The 25,079-nt window shown below is 41.1% G+C and overlaps 1 protein-coding gene across 1 annotated transcript in view; it reads left to right on the forward strand.

Moving 5' to 3' along the window:
• The window catches only part of COL6A5 (collagen type VI alpha 5 chain), a 107,150-nt gene that overhangs the window by 28,001 nt on the left and 54,070 nt on the right, over positions 1-25,079 (forward strand). The window contains exons 10-28 of the mRNA XM_065876871.1: positions 1,502-1,644; positions 2,234-2,326; positions 4,734-4,787; positions 6,911-6,982; positions 7,316-7,342; positions 7,455-7,499; positions 7,590-7,643; positions 9,519-9,581; positions 10,226-10,291; positions 10,721-10,774; positions 13,941-13,976; positions 14,472-14,534; positions 16,176-16,238; positions 17,442-17,504; positions 18,806-18,868; positions 20,308-20,358; positions 20,446-20,481; positions 22,178-22,240; positions 23,811-23,873. Of these exons, the coding sequence (XP_065732943.1) occupies positions 1,502-1,644; positions 2,234-2,326; positions 4,734-4,787; positions 6,911-6,982; positions 7,316-7,342; positions 7,455-7,499; positions 7,590-7,643; positions 9,519-9,581; positions 10,226-10,291; positions 10,721-10,774; positions 13,941-13,976; positions 14,472-14,534; positions 16,176-16,238; positions 17,442-17,504; positions 18,806-18,868; positions 20,308-20,358; positions 20,446-20,481; positions 22,178-22,240; positions 23,811-23,873 (1,172 nt within the window). The remainder of the gene's footprint in view (positions 1-1,501; positions 1,645-2,233; positions 2,327-4,733; positions 4,788-6,910; positions 6,983-7,315; positions 7,343-7,454; positions 7,500-7,589; positions 7,644-9,518; positions 9,582-10,225; positions 10,292-10,720; positions 10,775-13,940; positions 13,977-14,471; positions 14,535-16,175; positions 16,239-17,441; positions 17,505-18,805; positions 18,869-20,307; positions 20,359-20,445; positions 20,482-22,177; positions 22,241-23,810; positions 23,874-25,079) is intronic.

Below are 25,079 nucleotides of genomic sequence, written 5' to 3' on the forward strand. Positions count from 1 at the left end.
TCCCTCCAATGTCCTTTTCAACCGCACCCTCCTCACCCTTGCATGTCCTCTTTCCTTCTGCCTGGGACTCTCCCCACTCTCAGCTTCCCCCAAGTTCTTCTCACCACCTCCCTTCTCTGGTTCTTTCCCTTGACCAACTTCCATTCATCCTTTAGGATCAGTCTAGACATCAGTTCTTCGCAGAAACCTTGTGTGACCTTCCAAAACCGAGTTAGGAGCTTCTTCTTCAGACTTTTGTAGCATCCTGACCCTCTCCCTGGTACAATTATTAATACATAATAGGCTCCTAATAAGCAAATATTTGTTTAATGAAAGGAGAGAAAGAGAAAATGGACCAGCGAATGAATTAATGAGTGAGTGAATGGGTGAATAAATGAATAAATGAATTCCTGGGTATGGCCAGGAGTTCAGTTGAGACTGGACTCACCCTGGGCATTCCTCAAGCTTCCAGGGCCCACCCAGCTGCCAAGGTGTTTGGCAGTGGAGATGATTTAAGAGCTATTTACATTCTATTTACAAATTTTGTAATTAATTTACATTCAGAAAAATTCATAGTTCATAGCAGCACTATTTACAATAGCCAAGACATGGAAACAACCTAAATGTCCATCAACAGATGAATGGATAAAGAAGATGTGGTATATATATGCAGTGGAATATTACTCAGCCACAAAAAAGAATGAAATAATGCCATTTGCAGCAACATGGATGGACCTGGAGATTATCATACTAAGTGAAGGAGATCAGACAGAGAAATACAAATATCATATGATATCACTTTTATGCAGAATCTAAAAAAATGATACAAATGAACTTATTTACAAAACACAAATAGACTCACAGACATAGAAAACAAACTTATGGTTATCAAAGGGGATAGTGGTGGGGGAGATAAATTAGGAGTTTGAGATTAACACATACATACAACTATGTATAAAATAGATGAGCAACAAGGACTTACTATATAGCACAGATATTGATCTATATTCAATATCTTATAATAGCCTATAATGGAAAAAAATATATATAACTGAATGACTCTGCTGTGCCCCTGAAACTAACACAACATTGTAAACTAACTATACTTCAATTTTTTAAAATGGTGTAAAAAATAAATTTAAAAAAGTTACTAACTACCATGTTAAAAATAAATTCAGAAGAACTGTGAAGATGAACAATATCCTTTCTTAAAAAATTGCTTTCAAATGCCCCAGAACTGCATTAAGATTGGTGGTAAGGAATTAAACACAGTTTTCTGCTAGTGTTTTTCTGTAAGATTTCTTAGATTTCAGGCTGAGGTCAGGAACCATTGCCTCATGTGTGTACTGAAGATGCAGACAAAGAGCTGTTGGGTTCTTCAGTATCAAGAACACTCCTTTCTCTTATTTTTCACCCCTTTTTGATTCTTTCATTCATGTTCACTGAATGGAAATAAGATGGGCTTTCCTTCTTTTTTGTGTAAAATTCCTGGGGTTTTATATCTGTTGTATTTACTGCCTAGGACTTGACGCTTTGCTGGTGGTTTCCCTAAACTCAACCTCTCATGATGAGTTTTCCAGCTTTGAATTTGGAAAAGGATTTGATTACAGGAATCACCTGACCATTGGAATGAAAGAATTGGGCAATATGTTATCACAGTATCTGGTGAGTTGCTGAAGAAAAAAAAAAAATTATTCAAAATGCCCTGGGAACATTGGAATTGGAATTGGAATCCTGATGAGTATTCCCAAAGATTCCCTCGTTTGCCCTAAATTCAGTTACATGTTCTTTAGCATATGAAAAATTGTGAAAGCCCAGAGCATTGTTTTTTGCTTCGCCATGCCCTTTCATCCCTTGTCATCTCGCCAAATGAATGCAGAGGAAGCTAAAATCCAACCAACCCCTAATCAAATCAAAAGCCCCCAACAGTTTATGCTGCAGAAATCCCAGGAGACAAAAGCTGTCAACTAGGAACCAACCAGTCTTGTGCACACTTGGCCTGTGGCCATCTGTGTAGTGAGTGCCTCTTCTATAAATAGAGGTCATTTCCTTGGAAAAGGTATGTCGCCAGTGCAGTTGCTGATCTGGTGCTCTCTCTTCAGGGTTAAGTCAAAAAGCACCTCTTATTCTCCGCAGCCCCTCACCCAATGAGAGAGGACAGGCTGTAGGTGGTGAATTATGATTTATGTCAATTCAGTTCTTATGTGATGAAGTTCCTCACCATAGTTGCTCACTCATTTTTTCTTTTTCCCAGGGAAACATTGCAGAGAGGACTTGCTGCTGTACGTTTTGCAAATGTTCACAGACTCCAGGACCTCAAGGGATCCCAGGACCAAAAGGCTTAAAGGTGCCATTGAGTTGTGACATGCTTTTATCTAATGGGCTTTGATTTGGTGTAGGTGGAGCTGAGATTGAGTAGTATCAACCTTTGCTTGATACTGATGTAATTACTTTGGGCCATTTGTGTGACTTCTATGGTGTAGGAGCCAGATCAGAAGGGCTCACATTTTTAAAAATATATATTTTATTGAAGTATTAATTTACAATGTTGTGTTAATTTCTACAATACAGCAAAGTGATTCAGTTATACATATATACACATTCTTTTTCATATTCTTTTCTATTATGGTTTTTCATGGGATATTGAATATAGTTCCCTGTACTATATAGTAGGACCTTGTTGTTTCTCTGTGTTATACAGAGTAGTGTGTATAAGCTAATCCCAAACTCTTAATTTATCCCTTCCCTCCTTCCCCTTTGGTAGTATAAGTTTGTTTTCTATGTCTGAGTCTATTTCTGTTTTGTAAATAAGTTCATATGTATCATTTCTTAGATTCCATGTATAAGTGATATCATATGATATTTGTCTTTGAGTTACTTCACTTGGTCTGATAATCTCTGGGTCCGTCCATGTTGCTGCAAATGGCATTATTTCATTTTTTATGGCTGAGTAATGTTCCATTGTATAAATATACCACATATTCTTTATCCACTCCTCTGTTGGTGGGCTTTTAGGTTGCTTCCATGTCTTGACTATTGTGAATAGTACTGCTGTGAACATTGGGGTGCATGTGTCTTTTTGAATTAGAGTATTTTCAAATATATGCCCAGGAGTGAGATTGCAGAATCATATGGCAACTCTATTTTTAGTTTTTTGAGGAACCTCCATGCAGTTTTCCATAGTGGCTGCACCAATTTACATTCCCATCAACCGTGTAGGAGGGTTCAGAAGGCTCACTTTTGTTGCTACTATTAAGAATGATTCCCTTTTCTCTTATGTATCCTTGGTGGTGTTGCTCCTTGGCTTTGCAGTTTACACTTTTGCACATTAGACAGTTTGAAAGGTGTCAAGAGGTGTTAGAAATGGTGGGGAAAGTTGTGCTTCATCAGCAATAATACGTGATTGAACTTCAAAAAGAACATAGCACTGCAGATTAATAGCCCTTAAAAAAAGATTATGAAAGGTCAATTACACAGCAATAACATAGATAAATATATCGTGGTATTTTCATTCAGTAGAATGCTCTAAGGTAGTGAAAGTGAATGAACTACAGCTACACATAACAACAGGGATAAATTTTACAAACACAATAATGGGCAAAAAAAGCAAAACACAGAAAAGTACGTATGGTATGATTTCATTTACAAAAAGTTTGAAAAGAGACAAAACTAACCCATAGTGTCTAGGGATGAATGATTAAGTAGTGAAGTATTTTTTTTTAAGTCCAGGAAATATTATCATAAAAGCAGGAGTGTGTTCCCAGGGGAGGAGTGAGGAGTTGTTTGTGACTGGGGTAGCTGCTGTGTCTGGGTACCAGCCATGTCCTATTTCTTGGCCTGGGCGGTGATGACACAGATGTTCACTTCATAATAATTAAGCTGTACCTTTATATTTTATTTACTTTTATGCACTTTTTAAATGCATTTTAGATATCACAATGAAAAGGAGCCTGGGCTATTTTATTTTAAGAACTCAAACACAATTCTTGCTCCTCAGTGCTGCATTGTCCATCCTTGTGAAAGGATAATTGATCAAGGACCTCCCTTTAGGTCCTTGTTGTTTATCTGCTTTATACACAGTAGTGTGTATATGTTAATCCCAAACTCCTAATTTATCCCTCCCCTTGACTTTTTACTAAGTTACAGTGTTTTGTTTAGCACAGTTTTGTCTCTTATTATGTTGCTTGGTACTAGAATTCTATTCCAAGAGCAAAACTCCCCAGTATACTGAGCAGACAGTGCGGACCTGTGTTAGAGGGTGAGGAAAGCAAACCTTGAAGGAAATCCTTGCCAAAAATAAACCACGAGGCAGTTAAACACAGAAGGAGAGATGATAGCAACTTAAATATGTGTAACCTTGTTGTTGAAGGGCTTATTCTTTTTTAAGCTCTAAAAAAAGCAGAAGAAAGTAAAATGATCTCTTTGGAAATGTTATCAATTTGCCTGCTGAAAGGGTCCCGGTGGCCACCACTGTCCTCCATGCAACCCCCCCTGGCACAGGGCTGACCCTGAAGCCCTGAGCTGCACTGGGTTCCAAACTCAGCCTCCTGTAGGTATCAGGAGGCCACCTCTGCAGAGGGCTTCAGAGCCAATAACAAGGACAAAAGCCAGCCCTAGAACTTGTCCGACTCTCTTCACACTCACAGCCACACCTGCAAAAACCACAAACAGGTTGGAGGGAGGGTCTTGCCTAATGTACCAAGTTTGAGTTGATGGAAGATGACTAAGATTGAATTTTCTCTCTTTCCTCCCAGGGTCTTTCAGGTTTGAAAGGCAGCAGAGGACACAGAGGAGAGGAAGGAGACCCTGTAAGTTTTTGTGACCCACTGCCCACCATACTTACTGATTTCCTTTTTTCATAAAAGAAGCTTTATTTTCCAGAAGGGATAATGGGGTTTTGTTTATATATTTTTTGTAGTTTGGGGGGAGGGGGAATGGGTTACTTTTCTTTTTTTTTTCCTTTTCCTTGTCTTAATCATGAGGCACTTGCTAAACCTACTTTTTGGGAGAAGGAGGGAGCAGGCTCACCTACATTTTGCCTGGCACAGTTTTGTGGGTGGCAGGGAGCTGGGCATCCTCTTTCCTGCCCCTGCGCAGGGTGAAGCTGGATTATTTGCAAGGGGCTCTCTCTGGACCTGCAGCCCAGTGCTTCGGACATGGAAATAGAAGCCGGCAAAGCACCCCCTACACATGGTGTTGTGGTTCCAAGCCACATGTGGTTTCTGAATCTCAATCTTTGGCCCCCAAACCAGAACTCTCACTTGGTTCACCAAATTATAAAAATGGATTTGGAGGAACTGAAACCACTTAGGTGGCTCCATTGGGATAAGAAAAGCTTAGGAGACATCCAGCCTGCATCTCCATCCCCTTAGAATCCTTATCTGCACAGCAATTTGTGATTAAAAGTATAGGCTCTCAGGGCTTCCCTGGTTGCACAGTGGTTGAGAGTCCGCCTGCCAGTGCAGGGGACACGGGTTCGTGCCCCGGTCCGGGAAGATCCCACATGCTGCGGAGCTGCTGGGCCTGTGAGCCATGGCCGCTGAGCCTGTGCATCTGGAGCCTGTGCTCCGCAACGGGAGAGGCCACGACAGTGAGAGGTCCGTGTACCAAAAAAGAATATATATATATATATATATATATATATATATATTCCTAGATTAGCATTGACATACATACACTAATATGTATAAAATGGATAACTAATAAGAACCTGCTGTATAAAAAAATAAATAAAATTCTAAAATTCAAGAAAAAGAATAATAAAATCATTTTTGAGATCTGAAAATAAATAAATAAATAAATGTAAATAAATGTATTTTATTTATTGACTGTCCCAAATCAGACAGTCAAGGGCTGATCTAGACGTGAAACCTTAACAAGATATGTAACTTCTTGACCCTCAGTTTCCTCCTGTAAAGACTTATAAATTCCTCTAAGACTGTAATTTACCCACCCTGTACCTGCAGAGGGGTCATGGAGCCTACTGAGCCAGCTAGGGTTTGAGTGAGGGGAAGTGTCACCCAATGCCTGACTGTGAGCCCACAGCTGGCTCTCAGCAACTGTGGCCATAGGTGAGGCCTCCTGCTTTTACTGGGAACAATCCTCAGAATAAAGAAAGCAAAGCAGCAAAAGGAAAATCACCTCTCCCCTCACCTACCAGGAAAGAAAGAACTAAGTTAATTGCTAGATGAGTATTTATCCACACAGCCAACCATTAGCACCTTCTGTGCACCCAGATCTGAGCCAGGCACCAGGGACACAACGGGAGAAGAGACAGTTGGGGGTTCCTGCTCTCAGGAAACACAACATTGTTCTTCTCTTGAGACTCTTTTATTGTAGCCCTTACCTGTATTTAAATATTTCCTGGGAGAAGGCAGACTAACGGGAGAGGCACATGTCATTGACCTTGAGTGCTCTTCCCTGTGTGGATGATCTAACTTTGGGGATCTTTAACCTGGTGGTCCTTCCCGTGAGCGCTGGCTTGGGGCAATGTCATTTCCTATCAACTGCTTCTGCTCAGTTCTGGTCCCCTGACACAAACTTTCTTCTCTGCCGTGAGCAATTTTGAGTTTTTCAGGCCAGCATTAGGGCCTGGGCAAGATGTTAGGGCCAAGATGTATCAGTGGAGCATTGGGAATGTGGCTGCAAAGTGAAGTGACTTTAAACCTTTGGCTGTGCTTTCTGATAAGGGCAGGGAAGCAACTGAGCCCATCCCGCACCTTCGTGTGATCTTGGATCTGTAGGAAAGCCCTGAAGGGAAAATTCTTGAATGGAAGGGAAAACCAGAGTTAATTAATGAATTTGCAGGAGAGTTTGCTTTGTCTAGAGCTCAGAGTGTCCAGCTGCTCTGGCTTCACTCTTGAAAAGTAAACTGCTGGCAGCTTCTGGCAGAAGAGTCACTTTGGATACCTGTTTGGGTACCTTTTCTTAGGGAAGTCAAGGAGACACTGGACCCCAAGGAAATAGAGGGATTGAAGGATGTCTAGGGGAGCGGGGTCAAAAGGTAAGTATTGTATTTTAAATTCTCTATGGCATCCTCTCCGTCTCTCCTCCATCCCCTCCCTCTTCTGTGATCTCTCTTCCATCCCCCCTCCCACTTTCCCTTTCTCCAATTACATGTTAGTTTCCTCTTCTGCAGAGTAAGTCTATTTAATCATCCCAAGAAAATTTGAGCATTATTAAATTCCACCTGTAACCTCTTTGTGGTTGGAAACCCAGAAGCTACTAAAGAAATACAAAATCACTCTCTTAACGGAGGCAGCCCCTTCCTGCCCCAATAGGCTGTGAATCCACATTCTCCTTGACATGCCAGTGAGAGATATTTAATCTTTTACAGGGAGCCAAAGGATTTGATGGATATAAGGTACTGTAGTTACTTCTTCAGTCAAATTTCACTTCCTAATGGGCTTAGTTTACTGATAAGCACGTGGCAGAGATCTCCCTTGACCTGATTGCTGCCCATCTTTGTCTTTCAGGGAGAACATGGAGACGATGGGATTGATGGACTCTATGGGGAAGAGGTAAAGCCATTTTTCCTCAAGTACCATAAAATCGTCATGAGGTTTATGTATTTCTTTAATGGGAATTTTGTTTGCCTTTTCTTCTTTTAGGGCTTTCATGGACTTCCTGGGAAAAAGGGAGAAAAGGGTGATCCAGGGTCCCAGGTAACACTTTTCAGTACATCAAAGAAGGAGAATTTGGTGTTAGAGATAGTCTTCATTGTTGTGTGTCACAGGTTATGAGGAATAAAGTTGACAGTAATGAAGCCTATTACCACGGAATAGATGCTACATCCCCATTTGGGGCAAGTGGGTAACTATGCAGTTTTCAAGAATTTCCAGCTAGAAAGATTCAAGACTTGCAAGGATATTCTATGAGCATGTTTTTCAGAAGTCTGCAAATGAATACATTTGCCTGTTAGCAGCTTACTTCTTCTCTTTATTGTATCAGAAAAAAATAAAAAGCAAGAGAAAGAGACAAAATTATTTTGGTGGCCTTGGTGTAGCAAATCACAGAGAAAACCTTTTTTATTTTCAATTCATTTTGACACTCATTAATGTGTGCCTCCTTGGTTTCAAGCGGCTCTCCTTTTATGTTCTGATTCACTTATTTATCAAATACTTCTGAATACCTGGCATGTGTCAGGCACTGAGTTATGTGCTAACGACTCAGAGATGAACCACACTGTCCTTGTCTTCAAGGATCCCCTAGTGTAGTTGGAGAGACAGACATATCAATAGCTAATGATGACACAGTATGTGGTTGGGGGTCATGTTATAGGTAACTAGGTGGGAGCCCAGAGAAGGGCACCTAACTCTGCAGGGTGGGGAGTGAGTGCAGGAAACCTTCCTGGAGGAAATGATCCCTGAGCTGAAGATGGATAGGAATTAGTAAGACGTGGAGAAATGGCAGTCCAGACAGAGGGAATAGCATAAGCAAAGACCTGGAGGCTTGGGGGCCCTGCAAGTTGTTCTGCTTGGTGTGAGCTTTAGGGTACAGGTGGAGGGAGGTGAGGTTCAAGAGCGGGTGGGAAGAGCTGGTGAAGGTACTGGTGAGCCATGGAGGAGGAGTCTGGATTTTAGCCATTAAGGAATGGGGAGCGTTAGAAAAATTGTAAGTAGGGGGGTCACAATCGAATTTGCATTTTAGAAATATTCCGTGACAGTAGTGTGGAGGATGCATTGGGGATGACATAGATGCAAGGCAAATATGAGAGGCAGATCTGTAATAATCAAGGTGAGAAGTGATGAAGCCTTCAAGTAAAGCAAGAGACACAAGACCCATGAAGGTTGTAACAGGGTCCAGGCTGGAGTGAGGACCTAGTGTGCAAAATTTAAGGAAGCACTCATTCTCAGAGTGAAGCAAAGTGTGAGTACCTGCCTAAATTTTGCACCCTAGGTACCTTGTTTGTCTCACCCTAGTTCTGACTCCGGGATATCAGATCTCCAGGTAACCAAAGAAGCAGGGAATGAGAAGCCAGTCAAAATGCCTGCAAGGATCCCAGCTTGGGCAAGTTTAGTTGGGAACAGTTGAGTTTGAGATGACAATGGAACATCCCAGTGGTGGTTTCCAGTGGACAATTTAATTACAGATGTCAGAAGTTGCTAGGCTGGCTGGGATGTCCAATACGATACCCACTAGCAATATGTGACTACTTAAATTCAAATTAACTAAAATGAAAAATTCTGCTCTCAGTTGTATTAGCTGCATTTCGTGTGCTCGACAGCCAACAATGGCCAGTGGTTACCATATTGGACAGTGCAGATGGAGAACATTTCCATCTCTGCAGAAAGTTCTGCTGGGCAGTACTCTGCTAGACCATGAGAAGTTTTCCCTTTTCCCAGCCTTTTTATAAATAATCCTGACTATAGGCTTAAACCTGGACATTGTACTGCTTGAGAGGTCAAAGGGAATCTGGGTGGGATAGAGGAACATGGATCATTTTGTCTGATTGATTTTCTCCCCTCCAAACGCCACGACCCTTGACATTTTAACACTCTCCTACAAGCTAACTCAGAAGCTCATTTTATTTTTTTCAGGGCAGCCCAGGTTCCAGAGGCCCTCCTGGGGGATATGGGCAGAAGGGCTTCCCAGGGGATCCTGTAAGTTACTGGGGCCCAAGTGGCTCTTAATTGTGTAGTTTACTCCACACTTCTTGTGTCTCCTGCTAACCTGTAGGCAAAGGCATGTCTTGGGAAGGGGTGGTAGGTGTTGACTGAGGCTTATTGGTTTGGGGAAAACCTGCATCTGATTTGGGCTGATTATGTCAAAAATTCAGAGATGGGAACTAAAATTCCATCTAATTCATCCTTATGTATCTTGAGACTTTCAAGTTCCTTTGGGAATGAAATTTCCATAATTTTGCTTATTGGGTTTCTAACATTATTGATTCCCTATTTGAAGATTCGATTATAGGGGAATCTTACTACACCTTTGAGAGACTGGCATAAGCATGTTTGGATGAGTGCATCAGTGAAGCTGCCAGTACAGAGAAGGGAAAATTGCCATAGCTTCAGCAAGCACTCTTTTAATTCTTCATTTATCACTAAGCCTCCTTCAGACTTGGAGAAATATTGTTTCTTTTTTTTTTTTTTTTAATTTGTGAGTTTCAAATATGGAGAATTTTCTCACACCTCTCGTTACTTAACCCAAATTAGTTTAGTTCTTAATATTGTACCATTTTGAGAGAAAAAAAAAGCTGATATTTCTTGATTCTAAAGTACTTTTTATTTAAATCTTCCCCTAGGGTAATCCAGGACAAAGCGATAACATCAAAGGACAAAAGGGCTCCAAAGGAACACAAGGAAGACAAGTAACTGGATCTATTTTACATATATGAGTTGATTAATTCTGTTATCGAGCTGAGGCTTTCCTAAAGTCTAAATTATTTAGACAAATACATAACAGTTTTTCTAACTGAACAATCACCCCTAATTTCCCATTTAAGAGAGCCTTATTTTCTTAAAATAAGGTATGCCTGTAGTAGGTTACACCTCAATCGGCAGTTATTAAGTTTCTAGCAGGTGATATTATTATATGGGGAAATTGGTCATTAGCAGTGCGTGTTGCTATACCATTTTCCTCTTTAATGGATATATACCCAATAGGGTTAATATGCAGAAACATTCTGGCATGACACATTTGTTCTTTTTAATAGTGCTTGAGATTTTTATGCTGATGTCTTTGCCATTTACTCAGAATCTTTTGCCTTATGATCTTGGGGGAACAATTGTGTTTCTAGGGTAGAACCGGCCCGAAAGGGACACAAGGCAGTCCTGGTTCCAGAGGGAGCAGTGTAAGTATTTCCGTGGACGTTTATTTCCCCTCCTTATCACCCGGAGATGCCAAGAGGCATTCAGAATATGTGTCGCTGCAGTTAGCTGATCCAGGGCAGATACACTGACACTGTTGTCTTTTGGGGCCAGGTAATTCTTTGTTGTGACGGGCTAGCCTGTGCATTATAGGATGTTTTGCAGCATCCCTGGTCAGTAGCACCCACTCCTCCCCAGTTGTGAGGTCCAAAAATGCCTGCAGATCTTGCCAAATGTCAGTCGGGGGTAATGGGGATGCGGTGGTGAGGCAAATTGCCCCTGATTGAGAACCACTGTGACAGTCTGCCTTTCCCTTTCCACCTTCCAGAGACTTTTAAATGTCTTTGAAGAGAGCCAGTGGTTTTCACATAAAAACCTTCCTCCGGTAGCTTAGCATATTTGAGCTTCTGTAGAATATTAAGAAATAGGTAAATGTGCTCTCTTCCTCCTCATATGTCACCAAAGGGAAAGAAGAATTACAGATAAATTCTTCCTGAATAAACCAAAACATTGGCAATTAGGGTCAAACCAGTGGCAACCTGAAGATGCTGTGGTAATTTTACAGCATCCCATGTGATATTAAGCCTGAAACAGAAATGTTGGATTTCTGCTTCTTTTTAAGGAACAACCAAGAAATCACCTTTCCCTTTGTGGACTACCAAAGTTAGAGAGGATATTAACAATGTGTTAGAAACCCTTTCATCATGCACTCAGAACGGAGATCATCAAAAGAGAATAATGCCCAAATGTAGATTTGGCCCTGAGTTTTGTTCACGAGGACACTGAAAATACATGGCTTCCTTTTCTGTCACAAACTTGGAATCTTCTCTCCACTTTGAAAGCTGTGGCTGATTGCCTCCCCCTCTGGGAGAGATAGTGGATGAATGTTTTGGTTCCTCTTGCCTTTGTTTATCTTGACTCATAGTTCTTAAGGGAAAGGGTCTGCAGTTGGATGACTTAGGCCTCCCAGTGCTTCTGGTGAAATTCTTTGGGACTTTGCCCACCTCTCCATAGAAGAGAATTAAAATTAATCAGAGGAAGTAGGAGAGCAGCAAGATGAACTAAATGCTATAAATTTTAAAGATAAATATGTAGCTTTGTTGGTTTAAGAGAAAATACTTTTAGTTTGAAATAGCTTTATAGCTGTCATCATCCATCAGGCACTTTTTAAAAAGGAGTGGGGTGGGGTAGGGGATTATTACTTGGACAAACCAGCGAATGACTTTAAGTCACTCCATGCACAGGAGGCTCTCAGCCTCCCTCCCCCATCCTCACCCACTTTCCTGCCCATCTCCTCCTTTGTAATTAAACAAATCAATATGGATGGATATAAAACAATGGCTTTTCTACCCCCTCCTTCACCTTTCCAGTGAAGGCTAGAATTCTCTATGATGGTCAGAGGATCTTAAATGGATGACAAATTCTAAAAACACAAGCAAACCTAAGACATCTCCTCCCACATGACAGAATTTCAACCTGTGTAAATTAATTGTTGCCCCAGCTATTGACAAAGCAACGGATCCATGTACTAAGAACCAGAGCATTTCAAACCATGTTCCAGGCCCATTGCCTTTGGCCTGTCAGGCACAAGGAATACATATAAATAATAGTATTTATACTTCTAGAGCACATATTTTGTGCCAGGTCCCAATCAAATCACTTTCAAATATTACTTTGTTTAATCCTCATAACAAATCTATCAGGTAGATACTATTATTATATCCATTTTACAGATGAGAAAAAGCAAGAAACCTTGTTGCCCAGGATCAGGATAGGTAAATGGTAGAGCTGGGGTTTGAACCCAGGGAGTCTCACTCCTAATCAGCCAGGCTTAGACCTATTGTGCAATTGCTCTGTGCCACCCAGGCTTTACAGGGCAGGGGTGAGCTCAAGGCTGTCTGACTTCTGATGACACGTCCCTAACCATTGTGCTACTAAAATAGGAATGCTATTTTGTCCTTGGTTTTTAATGTAGACAGAATTATGACATCATGGAAACAGTGGCTTCAAACTGTACTGTTTCTGCTCTTCTTTCATCTGTCAAGAGTTCTGTGAGTCACATCAATGTACAAACGGCTGACAAGTTACAATGGGTAACTTCTCCCAAAGGGTATTTGCACTTTAAAAGCAAAGAGTACCTGAATCGAGGGGTAGAACCTCCGTGGAAGAATTCTAATCATCAGCCAAACTGGTGGAGGTGATATTTGGTCAGGTGTTTTATTCTAAGGAGGTTCAGAAGCTGGGCAGTTGAAAGAAAACAGCTGCTCTGAAATCATTTCCATGGCTACCTTTCCAAGTGAACGTAGGAAAACGTTTTAAGTATTTGTTTTGTACATAAAATAATCATAGTTGTTTATCACTACACCAAGTAGATCAATGGATGAGGTGTTCTGCGGCTCTCTCAACGAGGCAGAGGTGGGAGGTAAGGGGTGAGAGTAGACTCACCATTGCTATTTAGGGAGAAAGTTAGGATCTGGGGCTTGGATCTTCTTCCCGCTTGGCTACCCTCTGGAAAGCAGAGACAGCCACTAGGTGGAGAGCCTGCACTGGCAATTTGAGGTAGCTTCTGGAGAGGTGCTGACAGATTTTAGCTTCAGACCAGCTTTTCTGGTGGCATTTGGACCAGCACAGAGCTGACCTGACCCCATCAGCCATTTCCTCCTTGGAGAATTCCATGGAGTCTAACCCCAGTGGGCTCATGGGAAGCACTGTGTATAACGAGTTTGTACTCCCCCCTAAGATACGATCAGGGACCCAGGACAGAGAGAGATGGATATGGCACAGCTTGTTCTCACGCAGGAAACCTCTGATCAGCAGACAGTACTTTGTAGGATTTGCTGGAGAGGGGAGGTATCAGACAGGTGCTTCAGGATGATTTCATTCTCCAGACAGCCTCCCGGATAATTGTCAGGGTTGTCAGACTGGAGCTAGGTCTGTAATGAATTTTGGATTGGTTTGCGATCAATCCTCCAAATGTTAGTTGGTAATTAAATGCCCAGTGTGTAAACTTGTCTTTGGAGAGCGATTCAGGGAAACCATTTCTGCGAGCTGCTCGTTACTCTGTCTGTCAGGGACAAGACAGGTCGGGTTGCCTCTAAGGAGTCTCCATCCAGACACTCACACACTAACAGTTTGTCTTTTCTGATCCAGGAAAGAGAAGGCCAGAGGGGGGTCCAGGGTGCCTCGGTGAGTATCCTTTCCTCCACGTCCTCTGTGGGAGGTGAGGCCAAGGAGATGTCCCACAGGCAGATGGTACTGCCAATGAGTTAACGTTTGATGCGGCTGCTGTAGGAAGGACTGAGCACTGGACATGAGCCCCACTGACTGGGGGATCAGTTAGACTGCCAGACACAGGACAGGCCTGACCTAAGGCAAGCCTCCTTCACAGACATTTCAGAGACAGGGGACCTGTGCAGCCCTGAAGGCTGTGCTATTCACACACCCTGGGCATTGACTGCAAGAGAGTGAAATTCTGTCTTAGAGTAAGAAATTACCTGGAGTTCAATTCTCAGACAGTTTGGAAGAGTACAATCCTAGGCCAAGTAGGGCATGAGCCAAGAGTCAGACAAGATAGTTCCTGGGTACCATGCCCTGAAGCTCTGAAGCACTAGGTACTATGAAGAGGAAATGTATATGGAAACCATGTGAAGAGAATCTTAACACTGAAAACTCATCCATCAGGGGGAACCAGGGAACCCTGGACTTAAAGGTGCATCAGGAGCCGAAGGATTACAAGGCTCACAGGTATGTTGGAATATTTGTAATACTGATAATGTTGTTATTCTGATGGGAAGATGTAGTTCTGTATAAAAACAAATAACGGAGACAATTTGAAGCTGCCCCCGTCCTCCTCCATGGTACATTTCTCTGGGATTCTACATTTCCCATTGAGGGTGGGTGATTTTGCTCTGTCAAAATTTGCAGCTCACTGATAGAAGAAAGGCTTGCTCTTGTGTATACCTGGCATCGTGTCTGCCTTTTAGTCATAGTGAATTATTGAGACCTTAATACTATGTTAGTAATCAGTATCCAGATCAACAAATTGATTTTTCTTAAGTGAGGTTCTGCACGCAGACTCCAATGAAGGAAAGTTAGGAATTGGCAACTATTACTCACCTCTTCCAAAGCTGACTCTATAGGGGGTGACAGTGCTCTGGAATATCACCGATAGGGCTCTATGTGAGTCATCTGCATTTTTTCTTGGTCATATCATTAGTGAGATGGGCACTGGAATTAGGACATCTCTGTTTCTTTTCCATGTCAGAAATATGCCAGGGTCATCCTAGAGAATGGCTTGCAACACATGGGTACATAGTTACCTGACGGAGTATACTTTAAGCCTGAACTTGTCTGGAAGGACCTGCCTACATAGATGTGTCCATCCTAAGACCTTTCCAGGAGTTCATTTTTCTTCTAGAAAGTTCTAGATTCTTCATACTAAGCCTGAATTTGGAATTCTCTTGAGTGGTTCTGGTGTCCTCTAGAATGAGTAACCATGGGACCAACCTAAATCCATGCACAGACTTTGTCAGGAGAGGGGTGACATTACTTCAGCCCCTCCAGGGTCCCTTTGATGCTCAGGCTGTGAAACAAGGCCAGCCCAGGGGCTGTAACCACCATTTGCACTGGGCAACCAGGACATCTTACAGCTGCTGCTTTGGTGATGAGAAACAATACCAGCACCTCTAGCTTTTCTTTCTGTGTGAGAGAACCATATGAGAACCATGCATTTGATGGGAAATATGACAAAAAATTATATGCTTTAATTCCTCTCATAGGGATCTGCTGCTAAAATGTCCTTTTGTGCTAACTTGCTTTCTCTTTTACACATTGATGCACTTTGGCCCAGGTAACCTGCCCCATCAAAGGAATCCATCTGCCTATTGTTTATGTCTCACTTCCTTCTTCTATGGGCTTTATTTCTCCTTTTAGTCTCTTTTCCATTTCTCCCTGCCACAGAGGGATGAGGTCTTACACCCAGGCAGGATATTCCTTCATAAGAGCTGCTCCACTGAGTCTGGGTCTCCTTTCAACTCCTCTTCTGAGACATGCTTAATCGCGGTGTTAAAGCTGCTTGAAGGGCTGGATAGATGCTTTTCCGTGCAGGTGTTTCAAAAGCACTAATGAAGAAAGTCAGTTTTTGGGCTTCCCTGGTGGCGCAGTGGTTGAGAGTCTGCCTGCTAATGCAGGGGACACGGGTTCGTGCCCCGGTCTGGGAAGATCCCACATGCCGCGGAGCGGCTGGGCCCGTGAGCCATGGCCGCTGAGCCTGTGTGCCTGGAGCCTGTGCTCCACAACAGGAGAGGCCACAACAGTGAGAGGCCCAAAAAGAAAGTCAGTTGTCATTTACTTCATTGCATTGTGTTTCTTTTGTTACCACCAAAGGGGTCAAATGGACTTCGCGGCAGGAAAGGAGAGAAGGGAAACGAGGGGCACAAAGGACCTCAGGTGCGTGACTCAGATGGGACCTCAATGGTCTCCAACCTCCATTTTCCTCTTGCTTCAAAGATGTCTTCACGTAGAGTTTATTTTATATTATCTAGTATGGAGTATTTCATTTGGGGATTAACTTGGGACCAATCTTTAGCACAGCTCAGATTCCTTGTACATTCGCCTTTCTCCTTCCCAGGGGTTTGACTTGGAAAGCACAAACCCACTTTATCCGCCTGAAGGAAGCCTTTAGAAGAATGCACATCTTGCTGACTCATGAACATTTCAAAACCTGATACATTATTCTGCTTTTTCTAACTTTTAAAAATTATCGGTGCCATGCCTATCTCCATTGACTGTAGATATTTGAAATGGACTCTGCAAAGATCCCTCGCTACCCAAATTTATTTGATTCTTAAGTTCAGCTTTGAATTCACCATCTGAAACTACTTGATTCCCAAGTTTCTGACAGTAAGTAATGAGAGTTTGGATGGTGAGAGATTCATATTAAAAATGTTCTGAATCTTGGGCTTCCCTGGTAGCGCAGTTGTTGAGAGCCCGCCTGCCGATGCAGGGGACATGGGTTCGTGCCCTGGTCCAGGAAGATTCCACATGTCACAGAGTGGCTGGGCCCGTGAGCCATGGCCGCTGAGCCTGCACATCCGGAGCCTGTGCTCCGCAACAGGAGAGGCCTCAACAGTGAGAGGCCCCAACAGTGAGAGGCCCGCGTACTGCAAAAAAAAAAAAAGTTCTGAATCTATTCAGTTTTTCAGCTCAGATAGTGAGAGTTTAGAAGGCAAGCGATACCCATGTTTGCTCAGTTATCTTCCCAGCATATTTGTGAAAGACCGTTTTGCCCCTTTGCAGATCGAGAAACTGAAACACATTTGACATCCCATGTTATATGTGTGGATGACACAGAGCACAAAAGTGACAATGACAGCACAATGTCTTGTTCTAATGAAATAACATGTGTTGTGTCAAGAGTGCCTTTTTTATTTCTCACTATGTCCCCATTTGGACTAGCGATGTCCCTGCCAATGAAGACGTGGGGTCCTCTAACCAGGACTGTAGCCCGAGTCACCTGGTTTCAGGCTGGGTTTCTTGTTAAGGAGGCATCAAGAAATTGTTACAAATGACACGAAGAAAAGCAAAACTAATCTAACAGGTTTTGTACAAATTGCTGTAGCACCAACATCTGTGTTTCCTATATTCTTTCAGGGTGCTCCTGGGCCAGTGGGAGATAAAGGGAGTGTTGGAAGGCCTGGACTTTTGGGGAAAAAGGTAAGTGTTATCTCTTAAGATTTCAGATACTGAGGAAAGAGTAGCTCCATTTTTTCCCCTTGATTTTCATGTTAATTCTTCACATGATCCAGGCACAATCAACCACTCACCAGCTTTCTGCCAATATTCTTTTCCTTCCTCTCTGAAACTGCCCCATTTCACTGGGAGAGACAAGGTTTATTCACCTATCATGAAACAACTCTGATAAACTCAACTCGCTCGTTTCCTGAATGCGTCAAGGCACTTGGTGGTAGAGTCGGCCAGGGGCATGGGGGATGTCAGAACTCAGATCTGTTCATGCATGCAGTTCTAGGTCTAACTCAACCTACCTTCTCAGAAATGTCCTTATTGGAGATCGTTAGAGAACAGACTGTTGGCCTGTTCAGAATCTCACTGCCCTGCTCAAAACCTTTCAGCAGCTCCCTCCCCCAGGGCCAGCTTCGTGGGCCTGGGACCCGTTCAGTCACACAGGGGCCCTCGCTTAGAAGGCGCCCCTACTTGGCCTCAAGCTCTGCTATCACAGTCTGGAAAGTTTGCTTTTGAGTTAAGGGCCCATGATTTCATTTGAGTCCCACAGATTATGTCACTGGTCTTACCTTTGGATGACCCTTAAGAAAATCTCCAAATTTTCCAGTAGCGTAGAAGACCCTTTGACCCTGTTTAATTCTAAGGCTTCCTAGCTCATCTCCCTCCTGTGTGCCTGCCCAGGCTTCTCACTGTGCCTTCCTCCTCCATTCTCACTCCTCCCTCGGTCCTTCTTCCAGCTCACACAACTTATCCTTTAAGCCTCAGCATCCCTGCTCCCTTCCTTCAGGCAGCCAGCCTGCCTGCCCCACCAAATCTGACTTAAGAGTCCCCTTCTCTCCACTGCCACAGCACCCTGAACTTTATCACACAGTGTAGAATTGCCTAATTGTCTCTCATTCTAACCAGAGTATTGGTGAGGGCAGGACCACATCGGTCATGTTCAACTGTTCCTTTTCCAGGACAATAAATAACTGTTGGATGGGTGAATAAATCAGCAAATGAATCCACTTTCCCTGGAGTAAATTTTCCACTCTTTCTCTTCTCCTTTAGTCCTTCTATAGCACTGAGAAAGCAGTACTGGGTCCAGCTTTGGACTGTGCTAGTATTTCCTGCTTGCCTTTGGGAAGATTGTTATTTGTTTCCTACACTCCCTAGCTTGCTGAGCATTGAACCCTCACTGAGAACGCTGAGTGTCCCCAACTAGTGGACAGAATGTCCTATGGTGGGAGCCAGGTTTGATTTTTACTGATCTGAAGCTCTCCTTGTTTCACTAGGGAGAACCTGGAATTCCTGGAGATCCAGGGCCACTGGGGCAAGCTGGACGGCAAGGAAAGCAAGTATGAGGTTTTAGGACTCTTACCCTTTAGCAGCTCCAAGGGCTCAGTAAAGAGAAGGGGGCTGACACCATTAGCTTAAGCACCTGGGGTCCTGAAGGTATTTTGGGACCTCCTAGGAAGACGTAGGGACATTCCTCCTGCTCCCTGAAGCACTCATTCTATAGCTAGTCTGTCTGCTAAAACAAAGGGAGAACAGCAAGAGGGAAAGGAGAATGCAGAGAGAATAATGGATGAGCTCAGTATTTTAACAACCTATATGGCCATGTCAGTTGAAAATCAGGTGACTTCTTGTAAAACTCCAGAGTGACAAGAGGGTAGTAGGATCAAGAAACAGAGTATCTGTTCTAGTTGCTCTGGCTGTACCAGAGTCTCAGTTCATAAAGCAGTCAATATAGGAAAAAAATAGGAAAAAAATTAATTTCTTTTCAAAAATAATGTTTATTACAAATATTAGGCATAGATATTGTAGAAAATTGACTAAGCATAAAACATGGGAAATGGGAAAGAAAAATTACCCATAATCCCACCATTTTGAAATATTTATTATTAATATCCTGGAGATAGAAAAAAATTATTTTTCCCTATTAACAATGTATCATGGGCATACTTCCATGTCATTACATTTTTCCCTCAAAGTTACTTTCAATAGCTTCAAAATATTCTACTGACTGTATATACCTTAGTTCACTTGACCAACTTCTTATTACTGGATATTTAGTTTGCTTTCAGTTTTTCACTGTCTTAAAATAGCACAGCAATGAATATTCTTGTATGTAACTAAGTTTTTGGATAAAACCATAATTAATTTCTACATAGAAATTTCTAGAAGTAGCATAGCTGGTTCAAGGAATACATACATGTTTAATTAAGGCTTTGAGCTCTATTGCAAAGTGTCCTTAGGAAAATTCCAAGGACGTATGTACCCTTGTGTTGTGCAGGAAGAGTGCTCACTTCAGGGCATATACACCAACAATGGGTATTGTCACTTTCTTTTATTCCATCTTTACCAATTTTACTGACCAAAAATGATGTCTCATTACTGTTTCAAATTGCATTTCTTTGGTTACTAGTGAGGATAACATTTTTCATTATGTTTATTGTCTGTTTACAATTCCTTTTTGGGAAATTCCTCACCCAGTGTTCTTTGGACCAGCTCCTAATTTTCCAGGCAAGTAACTGCCACTGACTCCACTAGTCTTAAATGACCATCCCTCTGCCTCCTGTCATGTCTGCACAGTGGAGCTGAGCAAAGAATTACCAGGGCATATACCAGGAAGTGTGGAAAACTAAACGGCATGAATATTCCCAGAGTTCAAGTTCATCAGGCCCCCTCCACCTGGAAGTCCCCGGTGCTTTTATCCTGACACCATAATCTCCCCAGTATAGGTTACAATTAATTTCCACTCTTGAGAAATTGAAATGAACTGATATATTCACAGGGTGATTATGGCATTCCGGGCTATGGTCCTATGGGACGAAAAGGAGCAAAGGTAAATATGGAAAACAATTATTTCTTTAATTGGTGAATCAATTAAATGGTGTGTTGATTTATTTATGTTCTCTGCTGAAAATTGTAGGGCCACAGAGGATTCCTTGGAGATATGGGTCAAAAGGTATTGTGCATATAACTTGTCAAAGTTACCATGATCTTGACCTTCTACTTGAGAATTAAGATCAGTCTGTGGATCTGAATGAAACAGGAAAAAAAAAAGCAAGACAATCGGTTTGCCTGAGCTTCATGAAGAAAGGACCATACTTAACTCCTATGAACCTTTAAATTGGAAAATTTGTCCTTCACTGCCTGATGTCCCTTGTCTTGAAACCCTACCTCTAGGTACCCTCTCAAGTTTAGTCTTTAGTCCTTTTCTTGATTTCTCTACCCTGGTGATCTCATGCAAAACTCTTGCCTTCTGCTATTGTACCTTGCCCTTCATTATCGTGGCTTTCACTTCCTCTTACCTGAAAGATTACCATATTCTCATTAGTCTCCTACTTGCAACTTTAACCTGCTTCAGTTAATCCCAAACACTACTCTCTTGATTTTTCCCAAAGTATAACTTAATTATGTTACTCTCTTGGTCAAACATCTTCTAGAATTCCTCATTGCCTACCAGCCTGAAATTCACCTCCAAGCTCTACGACAAGACATTCCTTCCATTTCAACCGGAGTAGCTCAGGTTATATCTGTTTTATACACTGGAATTCTGTAATAAGATTTATCTAAAAAAAAAAAGCATCCTTAAAAATGAACTTATTTACAAAACAGAAATAGACCCACAGACATAGAAAACAAACTTATGATTACCAAAGGGGAAAGGGGGAGGGATAAATTAGGAGTTCGAGATTAACATACCTACACTACTATATATAAAATAGATAAACAACAAGGACCTACTGTATATATAGCACAGGGAACTACACTCAATATTTTGTAAAAAACTATAAAAGAAAAGAATTTGAAAAAGAATATATATATATTATACGTGTGTGTGTATAACTGAGTCATTTTGCTGTACACTTGAAACTAACACAACACTGTAAATCAATTATACATCAATAAAAATTAATTACATAAAGTATCTTGTATATCTTCCAATCATTGATGCTCAAACTAAAATAGAAAATATGGAATAAAAAATAGAATGTCTAAGTAAATTGAATCAACTACAGTATAGGAAAATAGCCAATTTTTGATTCCCTTAAGAGTGCTTTTAATTGATGAATTACCAAAAGAGATTCTTTCCTTAGGTGGAGAAGGGTTCAAGAAGGGACTATATAAATAACTGTTAGGATAGGAGTTCTCATTGTAAAGGACCAATTTTCTAATTTGCTGATAAAGAGAGAAAATTAGCATATTTCAATTTACAGATAAATGGTAAATTAGCATATCGATAAGTGTTAAATTAGTTTTCCACCAAAGTCAGAATAAATTTCTTTTTACCTTCAACTTTTTGAGGAATGATTCATGAATTTAGGAAGTAATTCATTAGTTAGTACTTTATGTAGTCAATACCCCATACGTTTTCCTTGATTTTCAAGCATTTGTCTTTAGGTATTTTTAGTAACTGATTGGATAGCCATTGTATTGATATTGATGCATAAATATTTGTATTCTCAAAAAATTAAAATAGTTTGGAGAATATCTAGGTGTATCAATGGCTTAGTTCTAAATGACAAGAAGAAATGACATTTAATATTTAATATATGATATAGTTATAAGATCAATTAGATTTTGGTTTGGAGAGAATTATTTTTATTCTTTCATAGCAAGTATTTTAATATCTTGATTTCTTATATCTGAATCTTTAGGGTGTTGTTGGTGATCCTGGAATTCCTGGGGGGCCTGGACCCAAAGGATTTAGGGGACTAACAGTAAGTGACCTATAATTCCAGAAATAATAAATGTTTCTTTGGAAGATTCTGGCTTTTATGTTGTAATTATTAATGTGGATTCTCAATCCAACCCAGGGTCATCTGAAATGCCACTTCCTAGCTGTGTGAACTTCAACACATCTTTTCAAGGTCTCTATTTCTATAACATGGGAGTTAAACTTAATGACACAAAAGCTACTTTCAGCTCTAAAATTCTATGTTTCCATGAATCTGAACTATTTTAAGTATTTACAGATTGATAACAGGCTATTCTAAAAAGTGTCAGTGTCTTCCAGTCTTTTCTAGGGCACATATTAAAGTGCAGAATATTAACCCTGTGAGTGGAAATGAAGCTGACATCTTCCTACTCTGTCCTGGAGCGTTTTCTGACAGTTCCAGTCCCCAGAACCAAGGTCACCTGGTGTATTCATTTTAAGGAAGGCTGTTGAGATGTTCTAAATAGCAAAGTGCAGAGTAGAGTGTTATACTTATTAAAAAACCAAAATGCCAAGACAAGCATCCTTTCATTTTAAAGTTTCAGTGTAATATCAAAGGTCATTACCAGCATGAAAGAGATGCAATTCAACAGATATTTCACATCTGACTGGACAAATTTCATTAGTATCTATATCCATCACCTTGAGTTATGGGAATGATACAGCCAACCCATGTCCTTATATATGTGGGGAATTATTTTTCTTATTTGATTCTTTGCAGATGGCAGCTTTTTATTAGATCTCCATGTGCTCTAGTGTATCCACTTGTTTAAAGAGCCAGTTCTAGCTTATGACTAATTTAGATTTAAATGCACAGCCAGTGCCAGAGCAAAGGATATCACTAAATGAAGAGGCTAAGAGGGAAATGGATGTTTACCAATAATTAAGAATTACTATTTAGGTTGAAAGATAAAAATCATATGATCATCTCAATAAATGCTGAAAAATCATTTGGCAAAATTCAACATCCTTTCAATATAAAAACTCTTAACAAATTGGGTATAGAAGGAAATTACCTCAACATAATAAAGGCCATATTTGAAAAATCCACAACTAACATCACACTCAACAATGAAAGGCTGAAAGCTTTCCTGTGAAGACCAGGAACAAGACATAGGTGTCCACTCTCACTACTCCTTTTCAACATAATACTGGAAGTCCTAGCTAGAGCAATTAGGCAAGAAAAAGAAATAAAAGTCATCCAAATTGGAAAGGAAGAAGTAAAAGTGTCTGTTTGCAGATGATATGATCTTATAGATAGAAAATCTTAAAGTCTTCATTAAAAACTGTTAGAAGTAATAAACAAATTCAATAAAGTTTCAAGATACAAAATCAATATATAAAAGTCAGTTGTGTTTCTATACACTAACAATGAACTATTGGAAAAATTAATTTTTCTGTGAGTTCTGTGGGAAAAAAGAATGGCTATTTATATTACACATAAGGAATTTGCTTAACTTGAATTAATAGTTGCTTTTGCTAAAAAATTTTTTTTTAATTATAAAGTCACATTAAGGCTGAGGTAGTCTCCATGGATAGAGGATGTGGAAACTCATGTATATTTCTACCTGCAGCTCACTGTAGGTTTGAAAGGTGAGGAAGGCTCTCAAGGACCTCAAGGCCCTCCTGGACGGAGAGTAAGTACACTCATGAGAACTAAGGGTCATGTGCTGCTTCCTAGGGTGCCCACTGGAATGAGCACAGAATTTAAAGTCAGAATCACTGGTTCAAGTCCAGACTCTGCTTCTTGCTACCTGGGTGCACTTGGACTAGTCCCTGGGTCTCTCAATTTCCTTCTAAAATGGGAATGACATGTCCTGTTGGAAACACCTCAAAAGGTAGCTGTGAGGATCAGATAGTCAAATGTGAATGCTCTTCATAAACTATAAAGTTCAATGCAAATATGAGCTGTGACTGTTAATTTTTACTGAAGGAAAAAAATAGGGATGAGAATGCATTAGCTTCATTAAGGTGTCCTGACAGGTCGATAGGATTTCCCAAACCACTATTTTTGCCTTCCTGACCTCACGATATAGACGCTGGGGAGATTTGGAAATAAAATTGCAACTTTCCACTGTGATTCAATTACAAAAGAAATGGCACCTCTAGAAGCATTCCTGGACAGAGACAGGCACATCTCCCACTGACAAGATATCCATATCTCTATTTTAGTGCCTTATGTGTTATTGTGATGACATTAACATGTCTCTCTCCCCTAAAGAGAACAGTCAAATAAGAACCAAATGTTGCCAGCATCTGTGTTTTGTGTGTGAGGTGCAGGAAGCATTGTGTAAGGACAGGAGAAACTGCTTCTCTTGTTTTGTGTATTGTGATTGTTTTCTGACTACCTGGAGGGGTTCTTTAACTTGCAACTTTATAAAGAAAACAAAAACTTGGATGTTTTGTGGAAAACTGAATCTGTAGTAGAATGGTAATCAACTCACTGTGAAGGATACTCTGGTACAATCTTTTCTTTCTTTTGAATTAAGGAACTGGTGACTATTCTTAGTCATGTGGGTGAGAATCTGGTCTCTGAGTCAATCTGGACTGGTCTGGATTTGCCTCCTTTCCAGATTCTGGAGCTCTCCCTGGAGGTCCCATATCCTCCTGCTCTTGTGTTTGGCCATGCTGGTCTGGTATACCATGGTTTCTCTGTCTCATGCCTGTGGTCCTCAGTCTCTCCTTAAGGAGTTGCTCTAAGTTATTCTTAAACTCAGTCTTTTGGAACTTACTCTCCACAGTTCCGATCTTCTGTAGGATATGGGCTGCCTACTCTATTCATTAGCTGGAAACTCTTCCTCTCTCTGTTTAAATGGCTGTGCATTTTTTTTTTCTGTTTTCTG

Source organism: Phocoena phocoena, chromosome 4 (assembly GCF_963924675.1).
Source record: "Phocoena phocoena chromosome 4, mPhoPho1.1, whole genome shotgun sequence".
Lineage (NCBI taxonomy): Eukaryota > Metazoa > Chordata > Mammalia > Artiodactyla > Phocoenidae > Phocoena > Phocoena phocoena.